At 45.1% G+C, this 25,845-nt stretch overlaps 3 protein-coding genes across 4 annotated transcripts in view; 1 reads left to right on the top strand and 2 right to left on the bottom strand.

Moving 5' to 3' along the window:
- The window catches only part of LOC137429002 (FYVE and coiled-coil domain-containing protein 1-like), a 168,241-nt gene that overhangs the window by 79,858 nt on the left and 62,538 nt on the right, over positions 1 to 25,845 (bottom strand). The window lies entirely within an intron of this gene.
- The window catches only part of LOC144892699 (uncharacterized), a 400,706-nt gene that overhangs the window by 366,145 nt on the left and 8,716 nt on the right, over positions 1 to 25,845 (bottom strand). The gene's annotated exons all lie outside the window — the stretch shown is intronic.
- LOC137428997 (C-X-C chemokine receptor type 3-like) lies at positions 8,964 to 24,423 on the top strand. Its single transcript, XM_068118962.2, has 2 exons — positions 8,964 to 9,010; positions 19,812 to 24,423. Exon 2 carries the CDS (start codon positions 19,832 to 19,834, stop codon positions 20,951 to 20,953), a length of 1,122 nt encoding a protein of 373 aa, XP_067975063.2. The 5' UTR covers positions 8,964 to 9,010; positions 19,812 to 19,831; the 3' UTR covers positions 20,954 to 24,423.

The following is a 25,845-nucleotide window of genomic DNA, read 5'->3' as shown; positions in this document are numbered from 1 at the left end:
GCGTCCTGCAGAAATATTTGGGGGACAGAGCACAGACAGAACAGGGGGAGCTAGGCCGGAGAGGAGTCGGTAGAAGACAGAAAGACCACCAACTTGCCTGCTGTGTGAGAGAGAGAAAGGCCCTCAGAATCAGTTTTATCGTAGGATATTTCAGTGATTCTGAATGCTTTGGTTTCAACCGCGGGAAGCCGGGCTAGGTGTGAGGCAGAAGCACCAGCCCAGAGGGGAGAGCAATATTCCATTGAGCTGTGGATGAAAGCTTTGTATGTGGTGAGGAGCTCAGAAGTGCCCAGAAAGGACTTCGCGCGATGGAGGATGTGCAATCAGCGACTGATTTTGGAGGCCAGCTTGGAATGTGGTTTTCCCAGGAAAGATCATGGCAGATAGTGAAACCCAAAACCTTGAGTGACAGAACTTCTTCAAAAGGATTATTCAGAAAGTACATGAGCGGGTTGTCCAGACGGTCTTTTCGGAGAGACAAAGTGACAGTGTGAGATTTGTCAGGATTGAAAGACATGTTTCCACTTGTTTGACCAGTTTGTGATTTTATCCAGATCTGCAGAGAGTGAAGAGGCTGCTGCTTGCCGATCTGAGGGTTGGGATATGGAGCGGCAGAGAGTGGAGTCATCAGCAAAGAGATAGAGAGGATTTTTCAGAGAGTCGGAGAGATCAATAATGAAGACCAGAAAAAGCACAGGGCCCAGAACACTGCATTGAGGAACTCCAGCCTGAACAGGAAGAGGAGATGAGAGAAACCCATTCAGGGCCACACGTTGACTACGACTAGAGAGGAAGTCTGCAAGCCATGTGTGAAGGTTTCCATGGATACCATAGGAGGAGAGTTTGGTGAGCAGAGCTGGGTGCCAGACCATATCGAAGGCACAAGATATGTCAAGGGAGACAGCTCTGATTTCCTGTTTGGCATTGAGCACCTCCATCCATTATTGAGACAGCAGAAGCAGCATGTCCAGAGTAGAATAACCTGGTCTGAATCCAAATTGATGATCCGAGATCAAGCCATTGGAGAAGAGGAAGGATTTGAAGTCAGAAGCGATGATCGATTCTATGACCTTGCTGATTATTGGGAGCAGGCTGATTGGTCTGTAGTTGCAAGGATCTGTTTTTGCACGTTTTTTGTGCACAGCGGTAATGTTGGCTGATTTCCAAGCAGATGGAAGATGACCTTGAGCAAAAGAGAGGGTGAAGAGAACTGAGAGAGGGTGAGTTGGAGCAGTAGAGCAGGATTTTAGGACCCGTGGGCTGATGCCGTCTGGTCCAGTTGCAGAATCAGAGTCGAGGTTTGACAAAAACTTCTCCACCTTGTCAGGAGAGAAGGACACAGAGTCCAGGAGCAGCTGGGTTCGACTGGGTAAGGTGGGTACAGAGAGAGACTGGTTTTGGACACAAGCGTTTTGAGGGAAACACAGAGTTGAGGCATTCAGCTTTTTCACGTACGGATTCAGCTGTGTAGCCGTTTGAGGTAAGGGAGTAGATGGAGGGGGAACAAACACCAGAAACAGATTTTACCAGACGCCACCAGGATTTGGAAGAGGGAGACAGGTTTGAGAGTTCATTCTTGAGAGTGGAGAGCTATTGTTTCCTGGTTCTCCTGAGGGTAGACACACACTTGTTCTGAGGTTTGTGAAAGGAACTGAGATTGCCTTCAGTTGGATTTGCCTTCCAAGAGGCAAAGGCAAGTTGTTTCAGGGCAACTACCTCACCACAAGATTCAGTGTACCATGGACGGGAGGAATGGGATGACAACTGAAGACGAGATGAGACGAGACGAGATGGGATAAATCTGTGCATGAGAGAGAGCAGTTTACTTTGGAAGAATTCCCAGGAAGAGTTGATGTCAGAGGCTGTAGAGATGGGAGACCAGTCCAGATGATTGATGGCTGCTTGAAGACCATGCCAGTCAGCCTGAGTGAAATGCCAGACTCGTCGGCGCTGAGGAGGCTCTCTGAGAATGGCCAGTGAGATGTCGACTTTAACAAGCACATGATCAGAAGAAGCGATTGGAACAGAAGAAGAGCAGCAGACATTTGCAGGGAAGTTTGTCGTAACCAAGTCTAGAAGAGAAGATGCTCCGTTGACTGAGATCCGGGTCGGGAAATTGACAGATTGTGTCAGTCCCAATGAGTCGCAGAAGTCCTTTGCTGAGATGCCATGGCTGGTGAGAGAGGTACCCACATCCAACCAGCTGGCATGATGACAATTGAAGTCACCACATATGAGGAAGAGAGAGTTGGGATGAGTGGATAGAAGTTGGTCCATGTTGTCAGACAGCGAAATGTAAATGGAGTCATCACTGTTTGGAGGAGGGTACAGAACACATATGAACAAAAGTTGGGAGCGGAGAGGAAGCCGTAGCCAGAGGTACTCCTGGGGGTGGGGTGGAGAGAGGGCAGTGCAAGGAGAGTGAGGAAGAGAGTTTTTGATAAAGATAGCCACCCCACCACCAGGATGAGGCTCAGGTCTATCATACCGGAGGAGGGAGTAACCAGGGAGAGATATTAAGGAATCAGAGATATCTTGAAGGAGGAAAGTTTCTGTTGAGCAGATCAAGTCTGGATTGTCAGAAGCAACCTGTATGGAGAGATCTATCAGGTTTGAGCGAAGGCCCCGGATGTTTGAGGTCCATACCGTTAAGGAAGAGGGAGGGGGAACACCAGGTAAAGGACAGGGGAGGAAAGGGGTCGGGTAAGATGAGGGGTCAGAGGGGGAGGTAGGGAGAGCTGTTGATCGTGTGTCAGAGATTGCAGAAGAGTTAGGAGCAAGGGAAGCATGAGGAGGACAAAAGCTTTGATGGTGATGGGATGAGGGACAGTGAGGAGTTGTTTGCAGGGGGCCAGAGCAAAGTCAAAGGTTGGAGGAGGTTGAGGTATGAGATAGAAGTGAGAGGAAGTGGGGAGGAGGCAGTTTTGAGGAGGAGGGGGGAGGAGGAGAATTGGAGAAAGATGGTAGGGGTGGGGGAGATTTGAAGGGTAGGGGGAATGGGGGAGATTTTAAGGGGAGGAGCAAAAGGGGAAATTTTGAGGGGAGGGGTGAGAAGGAAAATTTGGAGGGGAGGGGTGAGGGGGGAGTTTCGGAGGGGAGGGGTGAGGTGGGAGGTGGGAGTTTATGAGGAGAGTGGCGAGGGGGGAGTTTAGGAGGGGAGAGGCAAGGAGGGAGGATTGAAAGGGAGGGGTGAGGGGGAGTTTTTAAGGGGAGCGGTGGGGGTAGTTTTGAAGGGGAGGGGCGAGGGGGGAGTTTTGAAGGGAAGGGGTGAGGGGGGAAGTTTTTAAGTGGAAGGGGGCGATGGCGGTTTGGAAGGGGGAGGGGGGGGTTTGGAAGGGGGAGGGGGAGATTTGAAGGGGAGGGGCAAGGGGGAGATTTGGAGGGGAGGGGCATGGGGGGAATTCAGGAGGGGAGGGGCGATGGAGTTTAGGAGGGGAGGGGTGAGAGGGAGTTTAGGAGGGGAGGGGTGAGAGGGGGTTTAGGAGGGGAGGTGTGAGAGGGGAGTTTACGAGGGGAGGTGTGAGGAGGGAGTTTAGGAGGGGAAGAGTGAGGGGGGAGTTAAGGAGGGGAGGGGTGAGGGGGGAGTTTAGAAAGTGGATGATTAATGAAAAACAAACATTTATTACAAACTGGGTTTGTTGTGATTTTCAAGTCAGAGATCCGTCTGAAAACGATAGAGGAGAAGTGGAATGAAGGTGAGTTTAGAGAATGTGGAGAGGAGGCACTGAGAGATTTAAAAAAAATTTGAAGTGGAATTAATTGAAGAGGAAATTGATAAAAGCCTTTTCAATAGGAAGAAAAACAGCGTGTTGTAAAGGTGAGTATCGGCTGGAGAGGCAGAAGAAAACGGAGATAAAGGGGGTGGGGCGAGACAACAGCACTTGGTCCGCGAGGAGAGAAGGAAATATAAGTAATTATTATTATTATTATTTTTTGTATTTAAAACGTTCGACAAATGGTAAAATATTCGGGGGTTTTCGGGGGGAGAAGAGAAAATCAAAGAAAAAAACAATACAGCGAAGGAAAGACCTTAAGTTTACAAAATACCGATGTGGGGAGGGAAGCCGAGAGGGACCAGGCCGCGCATGTGGTACAAACAGAAAACGATTAATTACACACAAGTTTGCACGAATTACAAACCAAAACCTAAGTAGAAACACACAGTAAAACATGTAGTATAATAACGAGTGGAAATGTGACAAAGACACGAATGGGAAAATACTTAAACTTTGATGACGTGGAGAGCTCGAAGGACGCTTCCTCGCCCGAGGAACCAGAAGCGGAAGTCCCAATTCCTAATCTTCATTAATGAATGATCTCACGGACTCTCTGGAAAATCCTCTTTATCTCTGCTGACCACTCAACTCTCTGCTGTGACTTCCCACATCCTTATGACAGACAGGTAGCAGCCTGTTCCTCCTCGTCAGACTTTGAAAAAAATAAAATCACAAACTGATCAAACAAATAATCCCATAAACACACACACACACACACACACACACACACACACACACACACACACACACACACACACACACACACACACACACACACACCTCTTTCCCCAATCACTGACCTCCCCCTCTCTCCCTCCACACTCCACTCCTCTCCCTTCACACTCCACTCCTCTCCCTCCACACTCCACTCCTCTCCCCCACCCTCGAGGCACTCACCCCTACCTCCACCACACTCCCTCTTCTCTGCCTCCCCCCAAACCACCCACCCTCTATTCTATCTCTTCTCTTCCTCCTCCCAGCCCTCCCTCTCCTCTTCCTTATGTCCCGCTCTCCCCGCTAGCCTTAATACATTAACGTCATGCTTATTCAGCTTACAACAATCAATTATGCTTTTCACAAATATCACTAAATTCTTTGACAAAAATCACTGTTCAAAAGCCACTCAGTTCGACCCTCATGACGCTCGCGCAAATACGCTCCTCAACTCGCACACTCAGACCTCGACTTCCACGATCCATATACACGTTTTTGAAAACTGCCACGCCTCGCACTCTCGGTCCGCCAGGTCCTTGCCATGCAGGGCTGAACCACCAATGAAAACCGAACCGTGTCCACAGGCACGAGGACCAAACGTAGTCCGAACGGCCGATTCACTCCACCGTCCCGCGGGCCGAGCCGAGACGACCATGGCGTTATCATGCTGAATTCAGCTAAAGCTGGTAACTTTTTCTTCTTTACAACAGCTTCACCTCAATGAAAGCAGACACTTTGCTTCTCTTCTTTTTTAACTCACATCTTCAATAGCCCACATGATCAGAAAGTCAAAGACAGTTACAAACAGAGATGGATGGACTGGTCGATAACAATGGAATACAATTTATAGGTTCGATCAGAATGAAGAACTAAGCAACATTCCAATGAAGTCTTGCTCTTCCATGAGCCTGAGGTTTGTCCATGAAAAAGTATCCTATTCTTCTGCAACTGGTATCTATTAAGGCAGCATTCTTTAACCGTCCAATAGCGCTTACCTTTGAATTTTCCAATCTGGGTTTGATTCTTAGCTTAACTAGGAACATTGGTGTTTTGAAGGTAGGGCACTGCATCACAAAAAACACCATGGATGGATGTCAAGCTGGAGACCCATCTGCTAGCATTAGCATGTTGGTCTGTTGGCATCTCAGTGTGACATAAAGGGGTTTGTTGGCATCTCGATGTGACATAAAGGGGTATGATGGCACCTCAATGTGACAAAGGGGTCTGTTGGCATCTCGATGTGACATGAAGGGGTCTGTTGGCATCTGAATGTGACATAAAGGGGTTTGTTGGCATCTGAATGTGACATAAAGGGGTTTCTTGGCATCTGAATGTGACATAAAGGGGTCTGTTGGCATCTGAATGTGACAGAAAGGGGTCTGTTGGCATCTGCATGTGACATAAAGGGGTCTGTTGGCATCTACATGTGACATAAAGGGGTCTGTTGGCATCTGAATGTGACATAAAGGGGTCTGTTGGCATCTGAATGTGACATAAAGGGGTCTGTTGGCATCTCAGTGTGGTTGCTGAACCAGCACAAATCCTACAATATGAGTAAATTCATGTATCCATGCACGCAGGTGTTTTATGTTATATGCAACGGCCGTCTTCACGTATGAAAGACGACCATAACATTCTTGAAACAATATTATTCTGTCATCCTTAACGACTTCACTATTTGAAATAAACGAACATACAACTTTGCTGCCAGGTCCACCCCAAGTCACAAACTTCCTTATTCTTTCAACAGACACATTGCAGCTGCACATCTTCAGAAAAATCATCAACTCATAAAACCAGACTTCGTGACGTCATGGTTAGAGCGTCTGCTCCGAGTCTGGGATATGTACGACTCAAACCCTGGCGTACCAAAGACTTCTAAAATGGTACGTGCTGCTGCCCTGCTTGTTGGTCAGCATTTAAAAGGTCAGGAGCACGACCAATTCACATAGATTGGCATCCATGGGGAGGAGGAAATTGCTCCTTAGTAAATGCCCTGCTGAGTGCGGTGGTCACAAATAAATGGGTTAGAAATGTCAGCACAAGTATTTAAGTCTCAGTATAATATATAAATATTCATTAAATTTCATATCCTTTTTGAACTTGGCATACACTGTGGCAAGTTTTTATTTATTTATTACTCCAATAAGTTTTCCTGTAGCTTTGCCTGGTCATTGCAGGACGAAAGGTTGATAGAGGTTGAGATTGTGATTCATGATTACTCAGCTGTTACCTTTCCCCACCAAAACATTATCTTTACGAGCCAGGAGGGCTCAAAGAAAAAAAAGAAAAAGAAAAAAAAACCACCGACACACACCACACACGTCAAATGTGTTCAGGTAAAAAGAGATTAGCCGTGAAATGCTACATCTTCTTGATTAAAATGAGGTTGTGGTTTTCTTCGGAATCGGAGATATTGCAGAAAACACTGCCAAAGGTCAAAGGGACGAGGTAGGATGTTTGGGAAATTCTTCCATTAAAAGTTTATACATTGAAATCAAATATCCTGTGAAATGAAGAAAGACAACCGATTGGTTTGAGAACTGCTCCAGTACAACAACGGCATTCCATAAAAATAGAGATAAAAGCAGTTTGAAGGTACCATAGGGGCTCAAATCATGGGATAAGAGAGCTGCGAAGGTGCAAACAATGTACCTGAAGAGGTTGTGATCAAGGAAAATGGCAGGAATAACAAACAGCATGGAAGGGGATGGCATTGTGAAGGAACCACAGGGGATCAAATCATGGGATAAGAGAGCTGCGAAGGTGCAAACAATGTACCTGAAGAGGTTGTGATCAAGGAAAATGGCAGGAATAACAAACAGCATGGAAGGGGATGGCATTGTGAAGGAACCACAGGGGCTCAAATCATGGGATAAGAGAGCTGCGAAGGTGCAAACAATGTACCTGAAGAGGTTGTGATCAAGGAAAATGGCAGGAATAACAAACAGCATGGTAGGGGATGGCATTGTGAAGGAACCACAGGGGCTCAAATCATGGGATAAGAGAGCTGCGAAGGTGCAAACAATGTACCTGAAGAGGTTGTGATCAAGGAAAATGGCAGGAATAACAAACAGCATGGAAGGGGATGGCATTGTGAAGGAACCACAGGGGCTCAAATCATGGGATAAGAGAGCTGCGAAGGTGCAAACAATGTACCTGAAGAGGTTGTGATCAAGGAAAATGCCAGGAATAACAAACAGCATGGAAGGGGATGGCATTGTGAAGGTACCATAGGGGCTCAAATCATGGGATAAGAGAGCTGCGAAGGTGCAAACAATGTACCTGAAGAGGTTGTGATCAAGGAAAATGGCAGGAATAACAAACAGCATGGAAGGGGATGGCATTGTGAAGGTACCACAGGGGCTCAAATCATGGGATAAGAGAGCTGCGAAGGTGCAAACAATGTACCTGAAGAGGTTGTGATCAAGGAAAATGCCAGGAATAACAAACAGCATGGAAGGGGATGGCATTGTGAAGGAACCACAGGGGCTCAAATCATGGGATAAGAGAGCTGCGAAGGTGCAAACAATGTACCTGAAGAGGTTGTGATCAAGGAAAATGGCAGGAATAACAAACAGCATGGAAGGGGATGGCATTGTGAAGGTACCACAGGGGCTCAAATCATGGGATAAGAGAGCTGCGAAGGTGCAAACAATGTACCTGAAGAGGTTGTGATCAAGGAAAATGGCAGGAATAACAAACAGCATGGAAGGGGATGGCATTGTGAAGGAACCACAGGGGCTCAAATCATGGGATAAGAGAGCTGCGAAGGTGCAAACAATGTACCTGAAGAGGTTGTGATCAAGGAAAATGCCAGGAATAACAAACAGCATGGAAGGGGATGGCATTGTGAAGGAACCACAGGGGCTCAAATCATGGGATAAGAGAGCTGCGAAGGTGCAAACAATGTACCTGAAGAGGTTGTGATCAAGGAAAATGCCAGGAATAACAAACAGCATGGAAGGGGATGGCATTGGACATGAAAATACGTTGGATTGGGAAATTTGAAGGTCTAAAAAAAGGCATTTGTGAGTGGGAAAAACAGGGAAAGTGGAAAAACATAATTGAGCGAGGCAGAAGGTGTGGACGTGAGGAAGGAAAAGAGGGGTTATAGCTACAGTACCTATTCCAACAGGTGTCAGGTGAGAAAAGAACACAATCAAGGCAAAGAGAGCGATTGGGTGATGATTTGGGTTGATGACCTCATCAACTCACACCTGTATCATCTATTTGACAATCGCATCAAATTGCATGCAACTCGAGGCACCTTGTCCACAAATTACAAATGGCACCATAGCTGCTGCCCTGCATGGGGTTCTCATAACGATTACGTGACCATCCCACAAGGGTAAAATAAGGTCAGTTTCAAAGTATTTCCAGAAGGAAGTGCTGATGTGCATTATGGAGTCCCTTCAAGCCAAGCTCCTCCCATCGCAATGAGGGTTTATTTAACTCCAGATCAGAGAGGCCCAGAATAAGAGGTGGCCATCCAAACCCAATATCAAGCACCGTAGCAGGTGAGTGATTTGTTCTTTTACTTTACACCAATAATAAAGCAATATGAATACAGTTATATTTTGTAGCAGTGAATAATACCCACAATTCTTACTCAATGTAGTTCGCAGAGTATTATCGCTATTCAAATCTAGAATGCAGGAAGAAGACGTACTTCTTCTTCGTTCGTATACAGCGCAAAGTTGCGGGGTGGCATCATTGGCCGAGTGTGTGGCTGTGCCGCTGATGCATTGCGGGATGGCATCATTGGCCGAGTGTGTGGCTGTGCCGCTGATGCATTGCGGGATGGCATCATTGGCCGAGTGTATGGCTGTGCCGCTGATGCATTGCGGGATGGCATCATTGGCCGAGTGTGTGGCTGTGCCGCTGATGCATTGTGGGATGGCATCATTGGCCGAGTGTATGGCTGTGCCGCTGATGCATTGCAGGATGGCATGATTGGCCGAGTGTGTGGCTGTGCCGCTGATGCATTGCGGGATGGCATCATTGGCCGAATGTATGGCTGTACCGCTGATGCATTGCGGGACGGCATCATTGGCCGAGTGTATGGCTGTGCCGCTGATGCATTGCAGGATGGCATCATTGGCCGAGTGTGTGGCTGTACCGCTGATGCATTGCGGGACGGCATCATTGGCCAAGTGTATGGCTGTGCCGCTGATGCATTGCGGGATGGCATCATTGGCCGAGTGTATGGCTGTGCCGCGGATGCATTGCGGGATGGCATCATTGGCCGAGTGTGTGGCTGTGCCGCTGATGCATTGCGGGATGGCATCATTGGCCGAGTGTGTGGCTGTGCCGCTGATGCATTGCGGGATGGCATCATTGGCCGAGTGTGTGGCTGTGCCGCTGATGCATTGCGGGATGGCATCATTGGCCGAGTGTATGGATGTACCGCTGATGCATTGCGGGATGGCATCATTGGCCCAGTGTGTGGCTGTGCCGCTGATGCATTGCGGGATGGCATCATTGGCCGAGTGTATGGCTGTGCCGCGGATGCCATGCCCTCTGCTGGTTAGAGCAGGAATTTGGCCGTGCTGCTGGCAATAGCTCACCGACTCTTCATGTGAAAGATGCCATGGGATCTTTAACGTTCACGAATGAATTCCGGCAGACGGGACGCCCGTTGAATAATAATTCGAGGGACGGAACATTCAAACCTTGCATGGGACGGAACATTGATCTCGTTAGATGCTCGTCAGAGTACGTACACTTATTTAAAATGCACGTACTCTGAGGCCTTCCTGTCAGGCCAGAGGACATACCGATAGTGAAGGATTTGTTTTTTTTTATTGTTTTTTTTTTTGTATACAGAGTCGAGGCTCGTGAAAGAGCTAACATTTATCAAACAAACAAGTAAACAAAGTATATAAAAATGGGAGCGGTCGACAAGATGGGGAGAGAAGGGGAGGAAGCACACAAACACAACATTTGAGGGCAGGGACATCGGGAGATGTGTGGGAGGCAGAGGGCCTGGGGGGAGGCAGGATAGGTATAAAACGCAAGGACACCAAGGACTTCCAGGAAAGAAGACAAAAGTCACCTCAAAAAAGTGGATGTGGGGTGAAATTAGCGGGGGTAGAAAAGATCAAGGTTTTGGATTGGGGAAGATAAGAGATGGTGGTGAACAGCCGTTTTAAAGACCTGGAGGGAGGAGTGGGATTGAAGAGAGTGAGGGAGTTTGTTCCAGAGGTGGGAGAAAAGAGGAATGAAGGAGTGAAGGTGAGCAGAGAGTCTTGATTTTGGCAGTTTAACCATAAGAGGGTTGCAGGCAGATCTTGTGCGACCTGCAGGAATATTTGGGGGACAGAGCCCAGAGAGAGCTGGGGGAGCAAGGCCGGAGAGGAGTCGGTAGAAGACGGAAAGACCACCAACCTGCCTGCGGTGAGTGAGTGAAAGGCCCTCACTCAGGGATAGCGTCATCACGGGAGATTCCAATGATTCTGAAATTGTCCTTTTACAATCCTTTTACAATCCTTTACTTTTACAATCCTGTCAATTGTCCTTTTACAGTGGTATAATTTCTCATGTGTGCTATATCCTTTCCTCATGCAACAAAACTTGATTATAGGAGGACATTTGGCCCATCAAGTCCACATTTTATCCACACCCCATTAATTTATTTATCTTTTATGTATATTTTATGGCATTTAGCCAGGGCACTGACCCACATGACTTCCTTTTTTGACAGATTATGTGGGTTAGCTGAGTCCACGCGTTAAATGTTTCCGGGACAGATGGGTTTATGTTCGGGATTCGGGACGTACGCTCTGGGATTCCGAGCCTCCCTGTTGGCAGTTTTAGTCGAATTTGACTCTAAAGGAGAATAGCTCTACGAGCAGACAACCTAGAGGCATGCTTGCCACCAACCAAATTATCTTGTTCTCTCATCTGACAACACCGAGCCTTCCACAATGCTCAAGCACGAGCCGGGCTCAACTCTGCTTCACTTCTGAAATCTACAAAGATCAAGTGCGGTGCCCCAAGTAGATTAGAGGAAGAATATGTAATTCGTTCAACATGCCAGCAACAATGCGTCAACCCTATGTCAAATACTTATTTGTGGGACATCTTCTGTCCACCGAGTAATGCTAACAGTTTAACACCAAGCTTAATTTCCATCTATATAATAATAGCGTAAGGACTCGACTTTGTTATCCCTTTTACGCCGCACCCAGTGACCCGATGCCCACGGCACTAATGGATTTACGATCTACGAACCGCGCTCTTTGTTTATCACGTACAGCCATACTCGAAAAATCTGAATTAGCCGACGTTGGGGCCCAAAAGCATCCGATTAACTGCCGATACGACGCCATCTTACGACGCCATCGTATTGGCGTCTGCTGGGCGAAGGCGAAGCAAGCCGTCCGCTGATTGGACAGTCGAAGGCGACAGCAAGCCGTCCACTGAGTGGACAATCCCAGAGTGGTGCTATGCCGATTCCTATTACGAATCCATTCATTTTTCAAAAGTATATCGTTGCGTTGTCATTTAAGTCGATTGCAATAAATATGTTGTTCATATCCACACTCTTCATTCTCATCTTTCTTCCTAACTCTTACTCGGACAAGCAAATCCCCTATGCCATCCATAATGCAATGGTACACTCTATCCATACACCACATCCTCCCTTCCGTGGATGTTCCACGGGTTTCGGCTAGTCTAAGGAATAACACTACGACATAGCAGCTTGACCTGTGTGGCAGAAACATGACAGTGTCATTTAAAGTAAAAGTTCCTGTTTTCTGTTCTACTTAACCATAAAAAAAGACGTAACATGTTTGAAAAATACATGACCACACAGCTCACAGTCGAGCGCCCCACTTATCCGTCAATTAATAACCAGAGGACTTTATGGAGGTGTCCCTCTCAAGTACGAACTGGGATCAACTCCGGTTAAAGGTGCAAAGTTCACTTGGAATATCACAAATTTTCAATTAACATAATCGGTGGTGTAATGGTTAGAGTATCTGGTCTGAGTCTGGGATGTCGGCAATTGAAATCCTTGTTGAGTCATACCAAAGACTTTAAAAATGGTACGTGCTGCTTCCCTACTTGTCAGTCAGCATTTAAAAGGATAAGAGCACGGACAATCCCCATAGGTTGGCATCCATGGGCAGGAGGAAATTCCTCCTTAGCAAATGTCCTGCTGAGTGGGGTGAAAGGCAGCACCGTCGTTGTGGTGTCGCTAGTATACGGAGTGCCCTGGGAAGTGATGTCACTTCCTCCAAGCTCAGTGGCTTTGTTTGTCTGTTTTGTCCAAAAAAAAACAAAAAAAAAACAGTTTTGTGAAATTATTGGCACAATGGCACCATGCCTGATAATGGTAGTTTATATAAAGGAAGTCTGGGGTAGTTATATCCTGATGTTTCATCTGGGCTGGTAGGAAGACCTAGAGGTATGAGCACTCACCTCGGAGGTTACTAGTCTGGGTTTGAATCGTGGCCCAGCTATAAACTATCACCTTGGTGTTTTGCAGGTATGACAAGGCATCAATGCGTGCATCATCCCATGGATGGACATTACACCGGGTGTCCCATCCTCTAGCATTAGTTGGTGGATGTTAAAGATCCCTGGGCATTCTTCACAAGGAGCAGGCGAGCTATTGCCGGAGTTAAACGAGGAAATTTAACCACCAAAAGTTTATATCAAAACCTTTGATAAAGTTTTCATTCCTAACTTCGTTGCATAAAAAACAAACATATGCAATTTCAGTTTAGATTGGAACCTTGATTATGAAATCTCTTTAGGACAGTGGACTTAGACATGTTATTTTAAATGAAATGCATTAAAATTTGGTAATTAGGAAGCTTGGATTGAAGTTGGTAGTTAGGAATGTCAAAAGTTGGTAGTTAGGAATGTCAAAAGTTGATAGTTAGGAAGCTTGGGTTGAAATTGGTAGTTAGGAATGTCAAAAGTTGATAGTTAGGAAGCTTGGGTTGAAATTGGTAGTTAGGAATGTCAAAAGTTGATAGTTAGGAAGCTTAGGTTGAAATTGGTAGTTAGGAATGTCAAAAGTTGATAGTTAGGAAGCTTAGGTTGAAATTGGTAGTTAGGAATGTCAAAAGTTTATAGTTAGGAAGCTTGGGTTGAAATTGGTAGTTAGGAATGTCAAAAGTTGGTAGTTAGGGAGCTCGGGTTGAAATTGGTAGTTCGGAATGTCAAAAGTTGATAGTTGGGAAGCTTGGGTTGAAATTGGTAGTTAGGAATGTCAAAAGTTGATAGTTAAGAAGCTTGGGTTGAAATTGGTAGTTAGGAATGTCAGAAGTTGGTAGTTAGGAAGCTTGGATTGAAATTGATAGTTAGGAATGTCAAAAGTTGATAGTTGGGAAGCTTGGGTTGAAATTGGTAGTTAGGAATGTCAAAAGTTGATAGTTAGGAAGATTGGGTTGAAATTGGTAGTTAGGAATGTCAAAAGTTGATAGTTAGGAAGCTTGGGTTGAAATTGGTAGTTAGGAATGTCAAAATTTGATAGTTAGGAAGCTTGGGTTGAAATTGGTAGTTAGGAATGTCAAAAGTTGATAGTTAGGAAGCTTGGGTTGAAATTGGTAGTTAGGAATGTCAAAAGTTGATAGTTAGGAAGCTTGGATTGAAATTGGTAGTTAGGAATGTCAAAAGTTGATAGTTAGGAAGCTTGGGTTGAAATTGGTAGTTAGGAATGTCAAAATTTGATAGTTAGGAAGCTTGGGTTGAAATTGGTAGTTAGGAATGTCAAAAGTTGATAGTTAGGAAGCTTGGGTTGAAATTGGTAGTTAGGAATGTCAAAAGTTGATAGTTAGGAAGCTTGGATTGAAATTGGTAGTTAATAGTTAGGAAGCTTGGGTTGAAATTGGTAGTTAGGAATGTCAAAAGTTGATAGTTAGGAAGCTTGGGTTGAAATTGGTAGTTAGGAATGTCAAAAGTTGATAGTTAGGAAGCTTGGATTGAAATTGGTAGTTAGGAATGTCAAAAGTTGATAGTTAGGAAGCTTGGGTTGAAATTGGTAGTTAGGAATGTCAAAATTTGATAGTTAGGAAGCTTGGGTTGAAATTGGTAGTTAGGAATGTCAAAAGTTGATAGTTGGAAGCTTGGGTTGAAATTGGTAGTTAGGAATGTCAAAAGTTGATAGGTAGGAAGCTTGGTGTTGAAATTGGTAGTTAGGAATGTCAAAAGTTGATAGTTAGGAAGCTTGGGTTGAAATTGGTAGTTAGGAATGTCAAAAGTTGATAGTTGGGAAGCTTGGGTTGAAATTGGTAGTTAGGAATGTCAAAAGTTGATAGTTAGGAAGCTTGGGTTGAAATTGGTAGTTAGGAATGTCAAAAGTTGATAGTTGGGAAGCTTGGGTTGAAATTGGTAGTTAGGAATGTCAAAAGTTGATAGTTAGGAAGCTTGGGTTGAAATTGGTAGTTAGGAATGTCAAAAGTTGATAGTTAGGAAGCTTGGGTTGAAATTGGTAGTTAGGAATGTCAAAAGTTGATAGTTGGGAAGCTTGGGTTGAAATTGGTAGTTAGGAATGTCAAAAGTTGATAGTTAGGAAGCTTGGGTTGAAATTGGTAGTTAGGAATGTCAAAAGTTGATAGTTAGGAAGCTTGGGTTGAAATTGGTAGTTAGGAATGTCAAAAGTTGATAGTTAGGAAGCTTGGGTTGAAATTGGTAGTTAGGAATGTCAAAAGTTGATAGTTAGGAAGCTTGGGTTGAAATTGGTAGTTAGGAATGTCAAAAGTTGATAGTTACGAAGCAACATTTGTGGAGGACTAAAGACAGTAGAGCAGGTCACCACTCGGCACAAGTCTGTGGTGTTTAAGGAAGTTAAGGAAGTTAAGAGCTGGTGTCGGAAGATGATAAAGTGAAGGAGGTGCAGGGACAACGTTGCTCTATAGTACAAGGAGAGGGTGAGGGCCAAGTATGAGGAACCTGGCGAAGAAGCCGAACGTTTGGAAGTAGTACAGAGGTGTTTAGGGGAATTGCACAAGTATTGTGTGGAAGAATATCAGGAAAGGGTACATCGTCAAGGAATAGAAACCAGGTATGGTAGATGGAGGGAGAAGTGAAGGTAGTCGGTAAAGATAAGGAGGTTTGGATGAGGATAGAGAATATTAAGGAAAGAGGAGGACAAACAGATGCAGGGGTAATGCACATGTATTGGAAAAAGAAGAAAGCAGCAAGGACAGCCATGGATAATACGAGGGATGATAAGCAACTGGGTGTGTACAGCAAGTGAGAAGAAGATGGTGGGAAGAAGATGATTTGTATGTATGAGGATGGGAAGGACGTGAAGAGTGAATGGTGATCAAGGGTGGTGATTTGAAGCTAGCAACGGTGAGGTGGGCAGTATCGAAGGTATGTGAAAGCTATTTTAATGAGCTGTTGAACCAGAGAGGAAGCACCAGTGAGCTGGAGCTACCATGTTATGTAGAGGGAAAAGTGGATTAGTGGAGATCACAGAGCAGAAGGTGAGGAAGAGGATGAAGAAGGGCACCAGACATTGATGAGGTACACATGGAGATACTAATTGTAGCAGAAGTTGGAGTCATTTGGATGAAGAGGATGTTGAATCATTGGATGAGAGAGGATTTGAGTCCGGGGGACAGGGATAGGGCTAATTGTGCCAAAATGGAAAAGGGAGGTACAGAAGCATAAACTCTTAAGTCATGTCATGAAGGTACTGGAGAGGATTCTGTATGGGAGGATAAGGAAGATTGTGGAGAGGGAGATAAGGGAAGAACAGGGTTTAGAAAGAGCAGGAGGATGACAGATGGATGTTCACGCTGAGACAGTTGGAGATACAAGGTGAAATGGTATTAGGATTTGTGGATCACAATAAGGACAGTGACACCATCCTGACAGCGATGGTGACGGTGACACCGAGTTGGATGGGATTGCCAGAAGAAGAGGTTAGGTTGTGGAAAGGATGTACGAGGGAAAGAAGGGAAGAGTTTTGGTAGGTTCTAGGATATCAGAGTAGTTCAGCATGAATACCAGGTTTGGGCAGCGAAGCTTTCTCAGCCCAATTATATTTATCATGGTGATACATCTGGTACCAGCAGGAGGGTAAACATGAAGGGTATTCTGGGGAAATTTTTAAATGCAGACAATCGAGCTATTGCAGCGGAGAATAAGCAGGAGATGCAAGAGGTACTGGGGGGAGGCATTCCTTCGACATGCTAGGGCAAATGAAGGAGGAATTTTGGAAACATGGATTTTAGATGAGTACGATGAAATGGAGGTAATGTGGGATGAGCAGCAGAAAAAGAAAAATGAAAGAAAATGAATATCAGGTTAGAGGGGAAGGAGACCAGACAGGTGGAGTGGGCGCGGGAGAGGGCATCTTTGTAGTGCTGTAGGTGGTCCTTGTAGGCTTGGGAGTGAACTGTGAGACCCGTTTTATTGCGGAGTCTTTCAAGTTGGCGAGCACGAGTTTTCATCAGGCGGAGTTCAGGGGTAAACCAGGGAGCAGAATGGGTGAAAGAAACTGTTTTGGTTTTTATAGGCGCAAGCTGGTCAAGGCAGGAGGAGAGAGTGTGGTTGTAGTAGTCAGTGAGGTCAGAAGGGGTGTGGAGGTCAACGAAGGGAGTATATATATATATATCCACGATATCCATTTTTCCGTTCTCCAACATATAGCTTTGTCTTTAAAAACTCAACGTTTCGGCCAGCAACCCAGCGTGCGCTGAGTCTCCACTAGCCTTCATCAAGAGAAGTTCCATTGTTCACCTCCTCCCAGATATATCTGGGGGGAGGGGTGGGCCTATTCTATCAACCAATCACAAAGCTGCGTTGCGAGACCTCGTGACCATGGACCCATGCTCGGCTTATGTTGCAAGTGTTTTGTGCGTGTTTGAGCGGTGTATTGTGTTTTGTTGTCCGTGTTGCCTGTGTCGGCTATGTCCCACTTTGTCTTTGTCCTCCTCCACGCATCGGTGTCTCTCTGGTGTACTTATGCATGAGAGGTCCGTATGCCTGTGGTAACGCCACAGTCTCCTCTGTCAATGGTGCCCGCGTTTGGCCAGTGTGCCAAGCCTCCAGTATTCGCCTCCTGGCCCGGTTCGGGGATGCCGCCAGCACGTTCACATTGTCCCATAGAGGAACATGGCCCGCCCTTATTCCATGCTTGGCGATAGCAGATCTTTCTGGGTGATTACACTCAAAGGCCTTGTGGTGTTCATTAATGCGCTGGCCTAAGGTTCTTCCAGTCTCGCCTATGTATTCTCCACCACAGTCACATGGAATGGTGTATACCACACCTGTGCAATCGTTCTTCAGTCTTTTGTCTTTGACCTTGGTCAGTGCACGTCTCAAGGTGTATATAGGTTGGTAGTTGACCCTCACCCCGACCGGTCTCAAAATCCTGCCAATCCTTTGAGATACCCGTGGCACAAATGGTAGCACGCAGAAGCCCTTAGGTGGTTCCTGTGGCACGTCCTGGATTCTTGGAGCCGCCAGTACCATTTCATTTTTTGGGCAGAGGTGGTCTGGGTAGCCATTGGCTTTCAATACCCATTTGAGATGCTTGATCTCTCTCCTTCCATCCCATCCCTCCCAACACAGCCACGTGTCTGGTACCGCTATGTCGATGACACTTTTGTCATCTGCCCCAGCACGGCTGTTAATGCAATCCAGGAGGGCATCCGTGGGATGTTTCCTTCCATCAAATTCACCTGTGAGGAAGAACAGGATGGGTCGCTTCCATTTTTGGACGTCTTGGTGAGGAGGAACCTCAATGGAAGCTTAAGTACCGCAGTATATAGGAAACCCATCCAGACCGAGCGTTACCTCGATTTCACGTCTTGCCATCCACTGCACCATAAAAGAGCTGTGGTGAATACACTCGTAAAAAGGGCAAGGAATATACCGTCCACCTTGAAGGGCAAAAGGCCTCAAAAGGCCTTCGTTCTGAAGGCCTCAGAGAGCTCTTTTGATCGAGGCATGGTGAAGCCGCACACTTGAACAACAAAGAGCAAACCAAACGAAATGTCTGAGGTTTAAATAAGACAGGTTCCTCTAAGATCCTCTGCAACGATGTTCTAATCATTTGCACCTGAGCTGGTGCACCTGATTCTAATTTTAGGTATTTGAAGTAGTGATAAATGTAGGGGTGTACTTACTTTTTCCACATGCGAAATTTGCATTTATGTTCATTTAAATTATACAATGGACTACAAAATGTAAATGTTTCATGATATTTGTTATATTATATCACCTTTATCTATCAATATTGTTGAAATGAAGATCAAATAGCTGTATGTTGAAATATGTTGAAAAAGTCAAAACTTTACATGGGGTGTACTTACTTTTTCACGTGACTGTATATATATATAGATACATATACGTATACCAAGTTTGGTCAAATCCCATCACTGGTTCACAAGTTAGTGCAGTAACATCCTAATTTTTACCAAATGGAATCTCTGACATTTGACCTCTTGACCCCATAATCGAATCAGTTAATCTTTAGATTATTATAATACTTATACCAAGATTGACTTAGGTCCTCCCTTCAGCAGTTCTTAAGTTATAGCGGTAACAAAAACCTATCACGGACAGCCGGACGGAAAACTTGAAAGCATTATTCCTCTGGCGACTTCGTTGTCAGAGGCATAAAAATATCAAGAAAATGGCAAAGGAAAGTTTTGGCGCCTTGTGTAACACCGGCCTTCCTTTACAGTCTGGATACGGTGGAACTGACAGACAACAACAAAGGTTGCAGGTTTGCACGAACGACTGGATCACGAGGATTGTGGGAGTGAAGAGGGTGGATAGAAGGAGGATGGACGAACTGAGGGTGCAGATTGGTGTGCAGATGAACCTGATGGGGAGATTGGTGAAAATCCAGCTGAAGTGGGCTGGACAGTTAGTATGGATCAAGGAAGAGCGAATGGCAAAGAAAGAGGAGGTTAAGGGACTAAGGGAGGGAGGCTGGAGGAAAAGAGGTAGGCCATGGTTGAGATGGGAGGATTGTGTGAAGAGGGGTTTTAGTAAGGTGGGGGTGGTTGGAGAGTGAAGAGAGTTGCCCGAGGATAGAGGGGAGTGGAGGAGTATTGTGTTCAGGGTCGAAGCTTGGCCTCATTCATCCCCGCCCCTTATAAAGGGAAAGAAGAAGGTGCAAGCAGTGGTTCATTTGAGGGAGCATAAAAGCAAGTTTGTTTGATCCTTTTATAAACATCTAAATTCTCAGAAGGTCTGTTTATTCTAAGAGAAAATGTACTTTGATGACAAGAACGTTGATAATGATCGTGTGAGCATAATAATGTTGACAATTGTGCTAATGACAATTCAGGCAGCCAATGACCAATGCTCTCCGATTTCCTCCCTTCCATTTCCAAGGTTCCACAAACGACAACCAAATGGCCCAACTAACACATCAGGATTATTATTACGACTACAACGATACTTACGATGATTCATTTGGAAATTTTTCAATAAACTTCAATTCCGGTTCCCCTTGCTCTCAAGATGCGATGACATTCAGCAGGATATTCCTTCCAATAGTCTACTCACTGGTGTTCGTTCTGGGAATGCTGGGGAATGCCATGGTGATACTTGTGCTGATATGCCGATGGCGCCGCAAAGACATCACTGGAATCTATCTCTTCTGCCTGGCCCAGTCCGACATCCTGCTGGCGCTGACACTACCCATGTGGGCGTACGACGCTGCCAACACCTGGGTTTTTGGAAACTTCCTCTGCAAGCTTACGACCCTGATCTACAGCATCAACTTCTACGCAGGTGTGCTGCTCCTCGCATGCCTCAGTGCTGACCGCTTTTTCGCGGTTTGTGCAACGCAGTCGCGGCAGCTTCACCGACCACTCATCGCAATGGTGACCTGCATACTGGTTTGGGTCATTGCTTTTATTCTCAGCATCTTTGACGTGGTCATGATAACAGTAATAGATGACACAGATGAAAACACAACCAGGTGGAGGTGTACAACCAGATTTCCTGCAGGCAGTGAGGCCAATTGGAAAATAGGCCTGGCCATTTTGAAAAGTGTTGCTACTTTCTTTGTACCTTTCACAGTCATGGTCTTTTGTTATGCTGCCATCATCGTTAAGCTGCATCGTGTGCCCAACTTCAAACAGCATAAGACGATCCGCACCATCGTTGCTGTAGTAAGTGTGTTCTTCATCTGTTGGCTTCCATACAATGTCGTCCTTTTGGTCGAGGCAGACATTTTGCTCCAAAGGAAACACTCCTGCAAGTCTCAGACGGGCATACAATATGCGCTGCAGTTTACTGAAGCCATTGCTTACATGCACTGCTGCCTCAATCCAGTGCTCTATGCCTTCATCGGCATTAGGTTCCGCAATGATTTTATGATGGCCTTGCACAAAGTAGGACTGCTTCGTCGTTGCTGCAAGCGGCATTTTCCCTCAACTTCCGCACGTGGGTTCAAGCCTTCTCGAGCCAACTTCCTATCGGACACTGAAAGTGCCACTTCCATCACCCATACCCGCTCTGAAATTTGAGGGAAATCCGGTCACAAAGAAACACCAGTTTGTTTTTCATCCTTTTTACTTTGAGCTTTGGGGGAAAATGACTCAAACTCACAACAGAAGGAAACGATGGCACTAAAAGAAAAGTGATGTTGGCCCTGTATACACAAAACCATCGAGGAAAAAGCAATACAAATGAAGGAAGTGAATGAGAGACGATGATCGGCTGTCATCCATTGGGAGGAGAAAATGCCCCACTGGATGCGGTGAGGAAAGCGGCACCATTGTTATGACGTCACTGGAACCCAGAGTATCATGAGAATTGACAGCAGTGACAGCACTTCCCCCAAGCTCAGTGGCTGTGTTCAGTGACTGTCTCATCATTATGTCTGTGTCTGTGTGTGTGTTTATGTTTGTGAGTGGGTGAGTGGCAGCTCCATTATGAGCCTTAGACCTTGTATATAAAAATAAATAAATAAATAAGCTTTAGAGGTTTTTGCATCTTGAGAGTGCTGTGAAAAAAGCAAACCCCTCCATTCCTCTTAAAAAGTATGGATGGATGTAATTCATAAGCAAATAAAACTATACAATAGAAGAGTTGTTCTCCTCCTCTTCCCTTTATAAGGGCTGAGGTCCAATGGCACCAAGCTCCTGCCCTGCCCTGCCTTGACCATGATTACTCCTCCACTCCCCTCTGTCCTCAGTGAACTCTCTCCATCTCCAATCACCCCCACCTTTCTGATGTCCCTCCTCACACAATCCTCCTATCTCCACCATGGTCTACCTCTTTTCTTCCAACCTTGTTCACTCAACCTATCCGCTCACTTTACCTCCCATTCTTTCTTCCCCCATCCACACCAAATGTCCAGCCCATCTCAGATGACATTTCACCAATCTCTCCATCACACTCATCTGCACAACAATCTCCTCCCTCAGTTCATCCATTTTCCTTCTATCCACCCTCTTCACTCCCACAATCTACCTGACCCAGTTGTTCTCACAAACCTGCAGCCTCTGTTGTTGTCTCCCTGTCAATGCCATCATCTCCAGACCATAAATGTCGGCCGGTGGTACACACGACATCAGAACCTTTCCTTTCACTCTTCTTGAAATCGTTGTCTGCCATTACACCCTCCACCCTCCTCCACAAAATCGCACCCACCTGAATCCTCCATCGCACCTTTGCCTGTGACTTACCATCCCCAGTCACTGTTCCCCCCAAGATACTCAAACCTATTTCTCTGCCTGATCTGCTTCTCCTCTATCCTGATATTCATTTATTTTTCTACTACCCAACCCACATCACCTCCGTCTTCTCCATGCTCATTTTCAGATCATGTTTTTCAAATGCTTCCTTCCACTCCGTCGGTACTTCCTGCATCTTCCGCCCATTCTCCACCACAACAGCCAGATCGTCCGCATACAATATCCTCCCCAGAATATCTTTCATGTTGACCTTCCTGCTTACCAACTCCATCACCATTGTAAACATGAATGGGCTGAGAGAGCTTCCCTGCCCCAAACCGATATTCATACTGAACTCCTCCGACATCCCAGGATAAACTAAAACTCTTCCCTTCATTCCCTTCTACATCCCTTCCACAAACCTAACTTCTGCTTCCAGCACTCCCATCAACCTCAGTGTCACCATCACCATCTCTCTTGGGGCCATGTCATAGACCTTCTCCAGATCCACAAATCCCAATGCCATTTCACAATGCACCTCCAACCTCTTCTCTACCAGCTGTCTCGGTGCGAATAGCCCATCTGTCATTCCGCTACCCTTTCTCAACCCATGCTGCTCTTCTCCAATCTACATCTCCACACTCTTCCTTATCCTCCAGTCCAGAATCCTCTCCAGCACCTTCATGACGTGACGAAGGAGTGTAATGCCCCTGTACTTCCGTGGATCTTAAACATCCCCCTTCCCCTTCCACATTGGCACAGTTAACCATGTCCTCCACTCTTCTGGAATTGAGCAATCTCTCATACATACATTCAACAACCTCTTCATACACCTGACTTCTCCTGCTGACATTACCATCACTGTACACACCTCATCAATGCCTGGCACCCTTCCGCTTTTCACCTTCCCGTGATCTCCACCAACTGAACCTTCCCCTCCACATAACTCAGTAACTACAGCTCGCCGTTGCTTCGTCCCCGATTCAACAGATGTTTGAAATATCCTTCTTACACCTTCAATACTGCGCCCCTCTCTGTCATGCGCCTCCCAACAGCATCCTTAATCATGTCCTTACTATCATCCCTGTCTCGAGCCAGTTTATAAATAATCTTCCTCCTACCATCCTCTTCCAAAATTGTTGAACACCCCCTCTTCCATATCATTCCTCACCTTATCCACAGCTCTCCTTGCTACTTTCTTCTTCTGCCAATACAGGTGCAGCAACCCCATGTCCGGCTGCCTCCCTCTTTCCTTGATCTTCTCTATCCTCTTCCAATAAAGGAGATAAAACAAAGAAGTTGTACTTATGGGAAATGAGTATTTGGGGAAAAATGTGATGCTCCAAACATGTGCAGAGACGAAAGCTATGGAAAGTCTGGAGGAGCGACTTCCTTTCCAACTGCAATTATTTTTGGGGGATAATTGGGTTGGTCGATTTGGCATTACTCTCCAAGCACTTAGCCAATGAGGCGGGGATCCCATGATGAAATGTCATATTGATTGTCGATTTGTTAATTGGTTGTTGTTGATTTGTTGGAATATTGATCATTGTTGATGTGTCCATTGCCTCTTGTTGTCCTTATGTTGTATTGGAGATATGTGCTGGCTACTCCATATGTCATGGATTAATGTTTTTTTAATGTTAAGCTGGGCTTTACAGGGGAATACGAAGAGGTAAAATAACCACGTGGCAGGGATGAGGACAAAATGACAACTTCTAAACAGTATGCACACAAGAGTGTGGAACTTTGCCAGGAAATCAACCGAATTTGAAGCACTCTGTGAAAGATGGTGAGATTATGGGTTTGACCAACGTGCTTCAAGGTACAGCGTCACAGTAACAGCTCAAATGAGCCAATTGGATGAATAAATGAGATGAAAACCAGAAATGACAAACAACATGCACCAAGTTGTCCTTCAATTCAGGAAAAGAATGTTTACAATTCATTGCCAAAAATGTATAGAAGCATCGCTCACAGGAAAATGGTGAACAAATTGCCAAAACTAAGCTAAAGCATCAAGAGAGAGTGAGGCTTTTGTATTGAAGGCCTAAATTTCAGAGACCCAGTAATTGGATGGTGCATCCAGATATTGGGTGTTGCTTGCGCTCATCGGTTACACGTCCGGTTGAAGTGTGGAGAATGAAGTGACGCGGTGTGGAGGAATTAAACAAAACAATTTTTTACCAATCCAATACATTTCAAAATGCATTAATTGGAGGTGATAAAATTATCTCAAGTTTACTGAAATCAAGAAAAGTTTCACCCTAAAATATGAGCCGTCGTTTCATCATTCTGCAAATAAATACTTTACAATCTGCTCGAGTCAGAACTTTCTTTTGGTCAAGGAGTGCATGACATGCATGATGTAGCCAACAAACCACTGAACCTCATCTATACCTGTTAAAAAAAATAAGTGTTTGGATACATTTATTACAGAACTAGATACTTGTATTATTATTATTATTTTTTTTGGATACAAGATCGAGACTCGTGTAAGAGTTAACATTAATCACAAAAAAAAACAAAAAAAAACAACAAACAAACAAAAAAAAACGGACACGTAACACGAAATAAAGGGAGCGGGAGACAAGATGGGGAGAGAGGGGGAAGCACACAAGTACAACATTTGAGAGCAGGGACATCGGGAGATCTGTGGGAGGTAGAAGGCTTGGGGGGGGGGGGGGGGGAGTATGATCTTGGGGGTATGATCCCAAGAACCAGACTCGGTGGAGGAATTGTTTGAGCGTCCTTTCTGAGTCTGGGCGGTCGGTGGTTCGAGGCCAGGCCGAGTCGTACCAAATACATTAAAAATGGTACAGTACGTGCTGTTTCGTTGCTTGACGCTCAGGATTTAAAAAGGATAGAGCACGGACAATCAAAGCTGGGAAAGCAATAGCAAACAACCCAGAACAACCCTTGCCAAGAAACTACTTGGGCAGCAGCAACACCTGTTAAAAAGTATGGCACATCAAATAAATCAAAATTTAAAAAACCATCACAATCAATAACTTTATGCAAATCCGGCCTTCATTTGATCACATTCCTCGATTTAAACAAGAAAAGGAAACACCAAAACTCTCATCTCAACAATCACACCTTTGTGTGCTCGGAACGGATCGTTTTTTCTTTCAACACCAACTAACCTCAAGGACGAAAAAGAAATTACATGAAAAGGTCCTGGAAAAAAAAACCTACCGGTGCATTATTAATTTAATTTTATTAGTTTTAATGCAAAAATCGAAGATTTTTCAAGTACATTGGTCGGTCGCGTTTGTGGTTCTGTCTGTCTTTGTTTGTCTGTTTATCACCGGCCTACAGGTCACAATTCGAAACCGGTTGTCACGAAACTTTACCAAGTTGTGTAGGTCGTCACAATTGAGAAGCCTATTGATTTTGAGGTCAAAGGTCATCTGGAGGTCAAATTTCTAAAATCGCCATTTTAAATCCGATTGACTTGAAAATTGAATAACATTTGTATATTGAGTCAATAAATTTGGAAATGATCTATTTTTGAGGTCAAAAGGTCAAAGGTCAACTCAAGGTCAAATTTTTAAAGTCATCAATTTTCATCTAAAAAGCTGTCAATTCTCCACCGATTGACTTGATAATTGAACAGCATTTGCATATCGAGTCACTAAATTGGGAAAACCAACAATTTTTAAGGTCAAAAGGTCAACTCAAGGTCAAACTTCTAAAATCATCATTTTTCATCTGAAAAATCGTCACTTTTCATCCTG

This window comes from Myxine glutinosa, chromosome 6 (genome assembly GCF_964187855.1).
Source record: "Myxine glutinosa chromosome 6, kmMyxGlut1.1, whole genome shotgun sequence".
In the NCBI taxonomy this organism is placed as follows: Eukaryota; Metazoa; Chordata; class Myxini; order Myxiniformes; family Myxinidae; genus Myxine; species Myxine glutinosa.
This window is presented reverse-complemented; position numbering and strand designations above follow the sequence as displayed.

Bases quoted from the DNA above. Each gene is read 5' to 3' on its own strand.
- LOC137428997 (XM_068118962.2), top strand. From the start codon at position 19,832: ATGGCCCAACTAACACATCAGGATTATTATTACGACTACAACGATACT.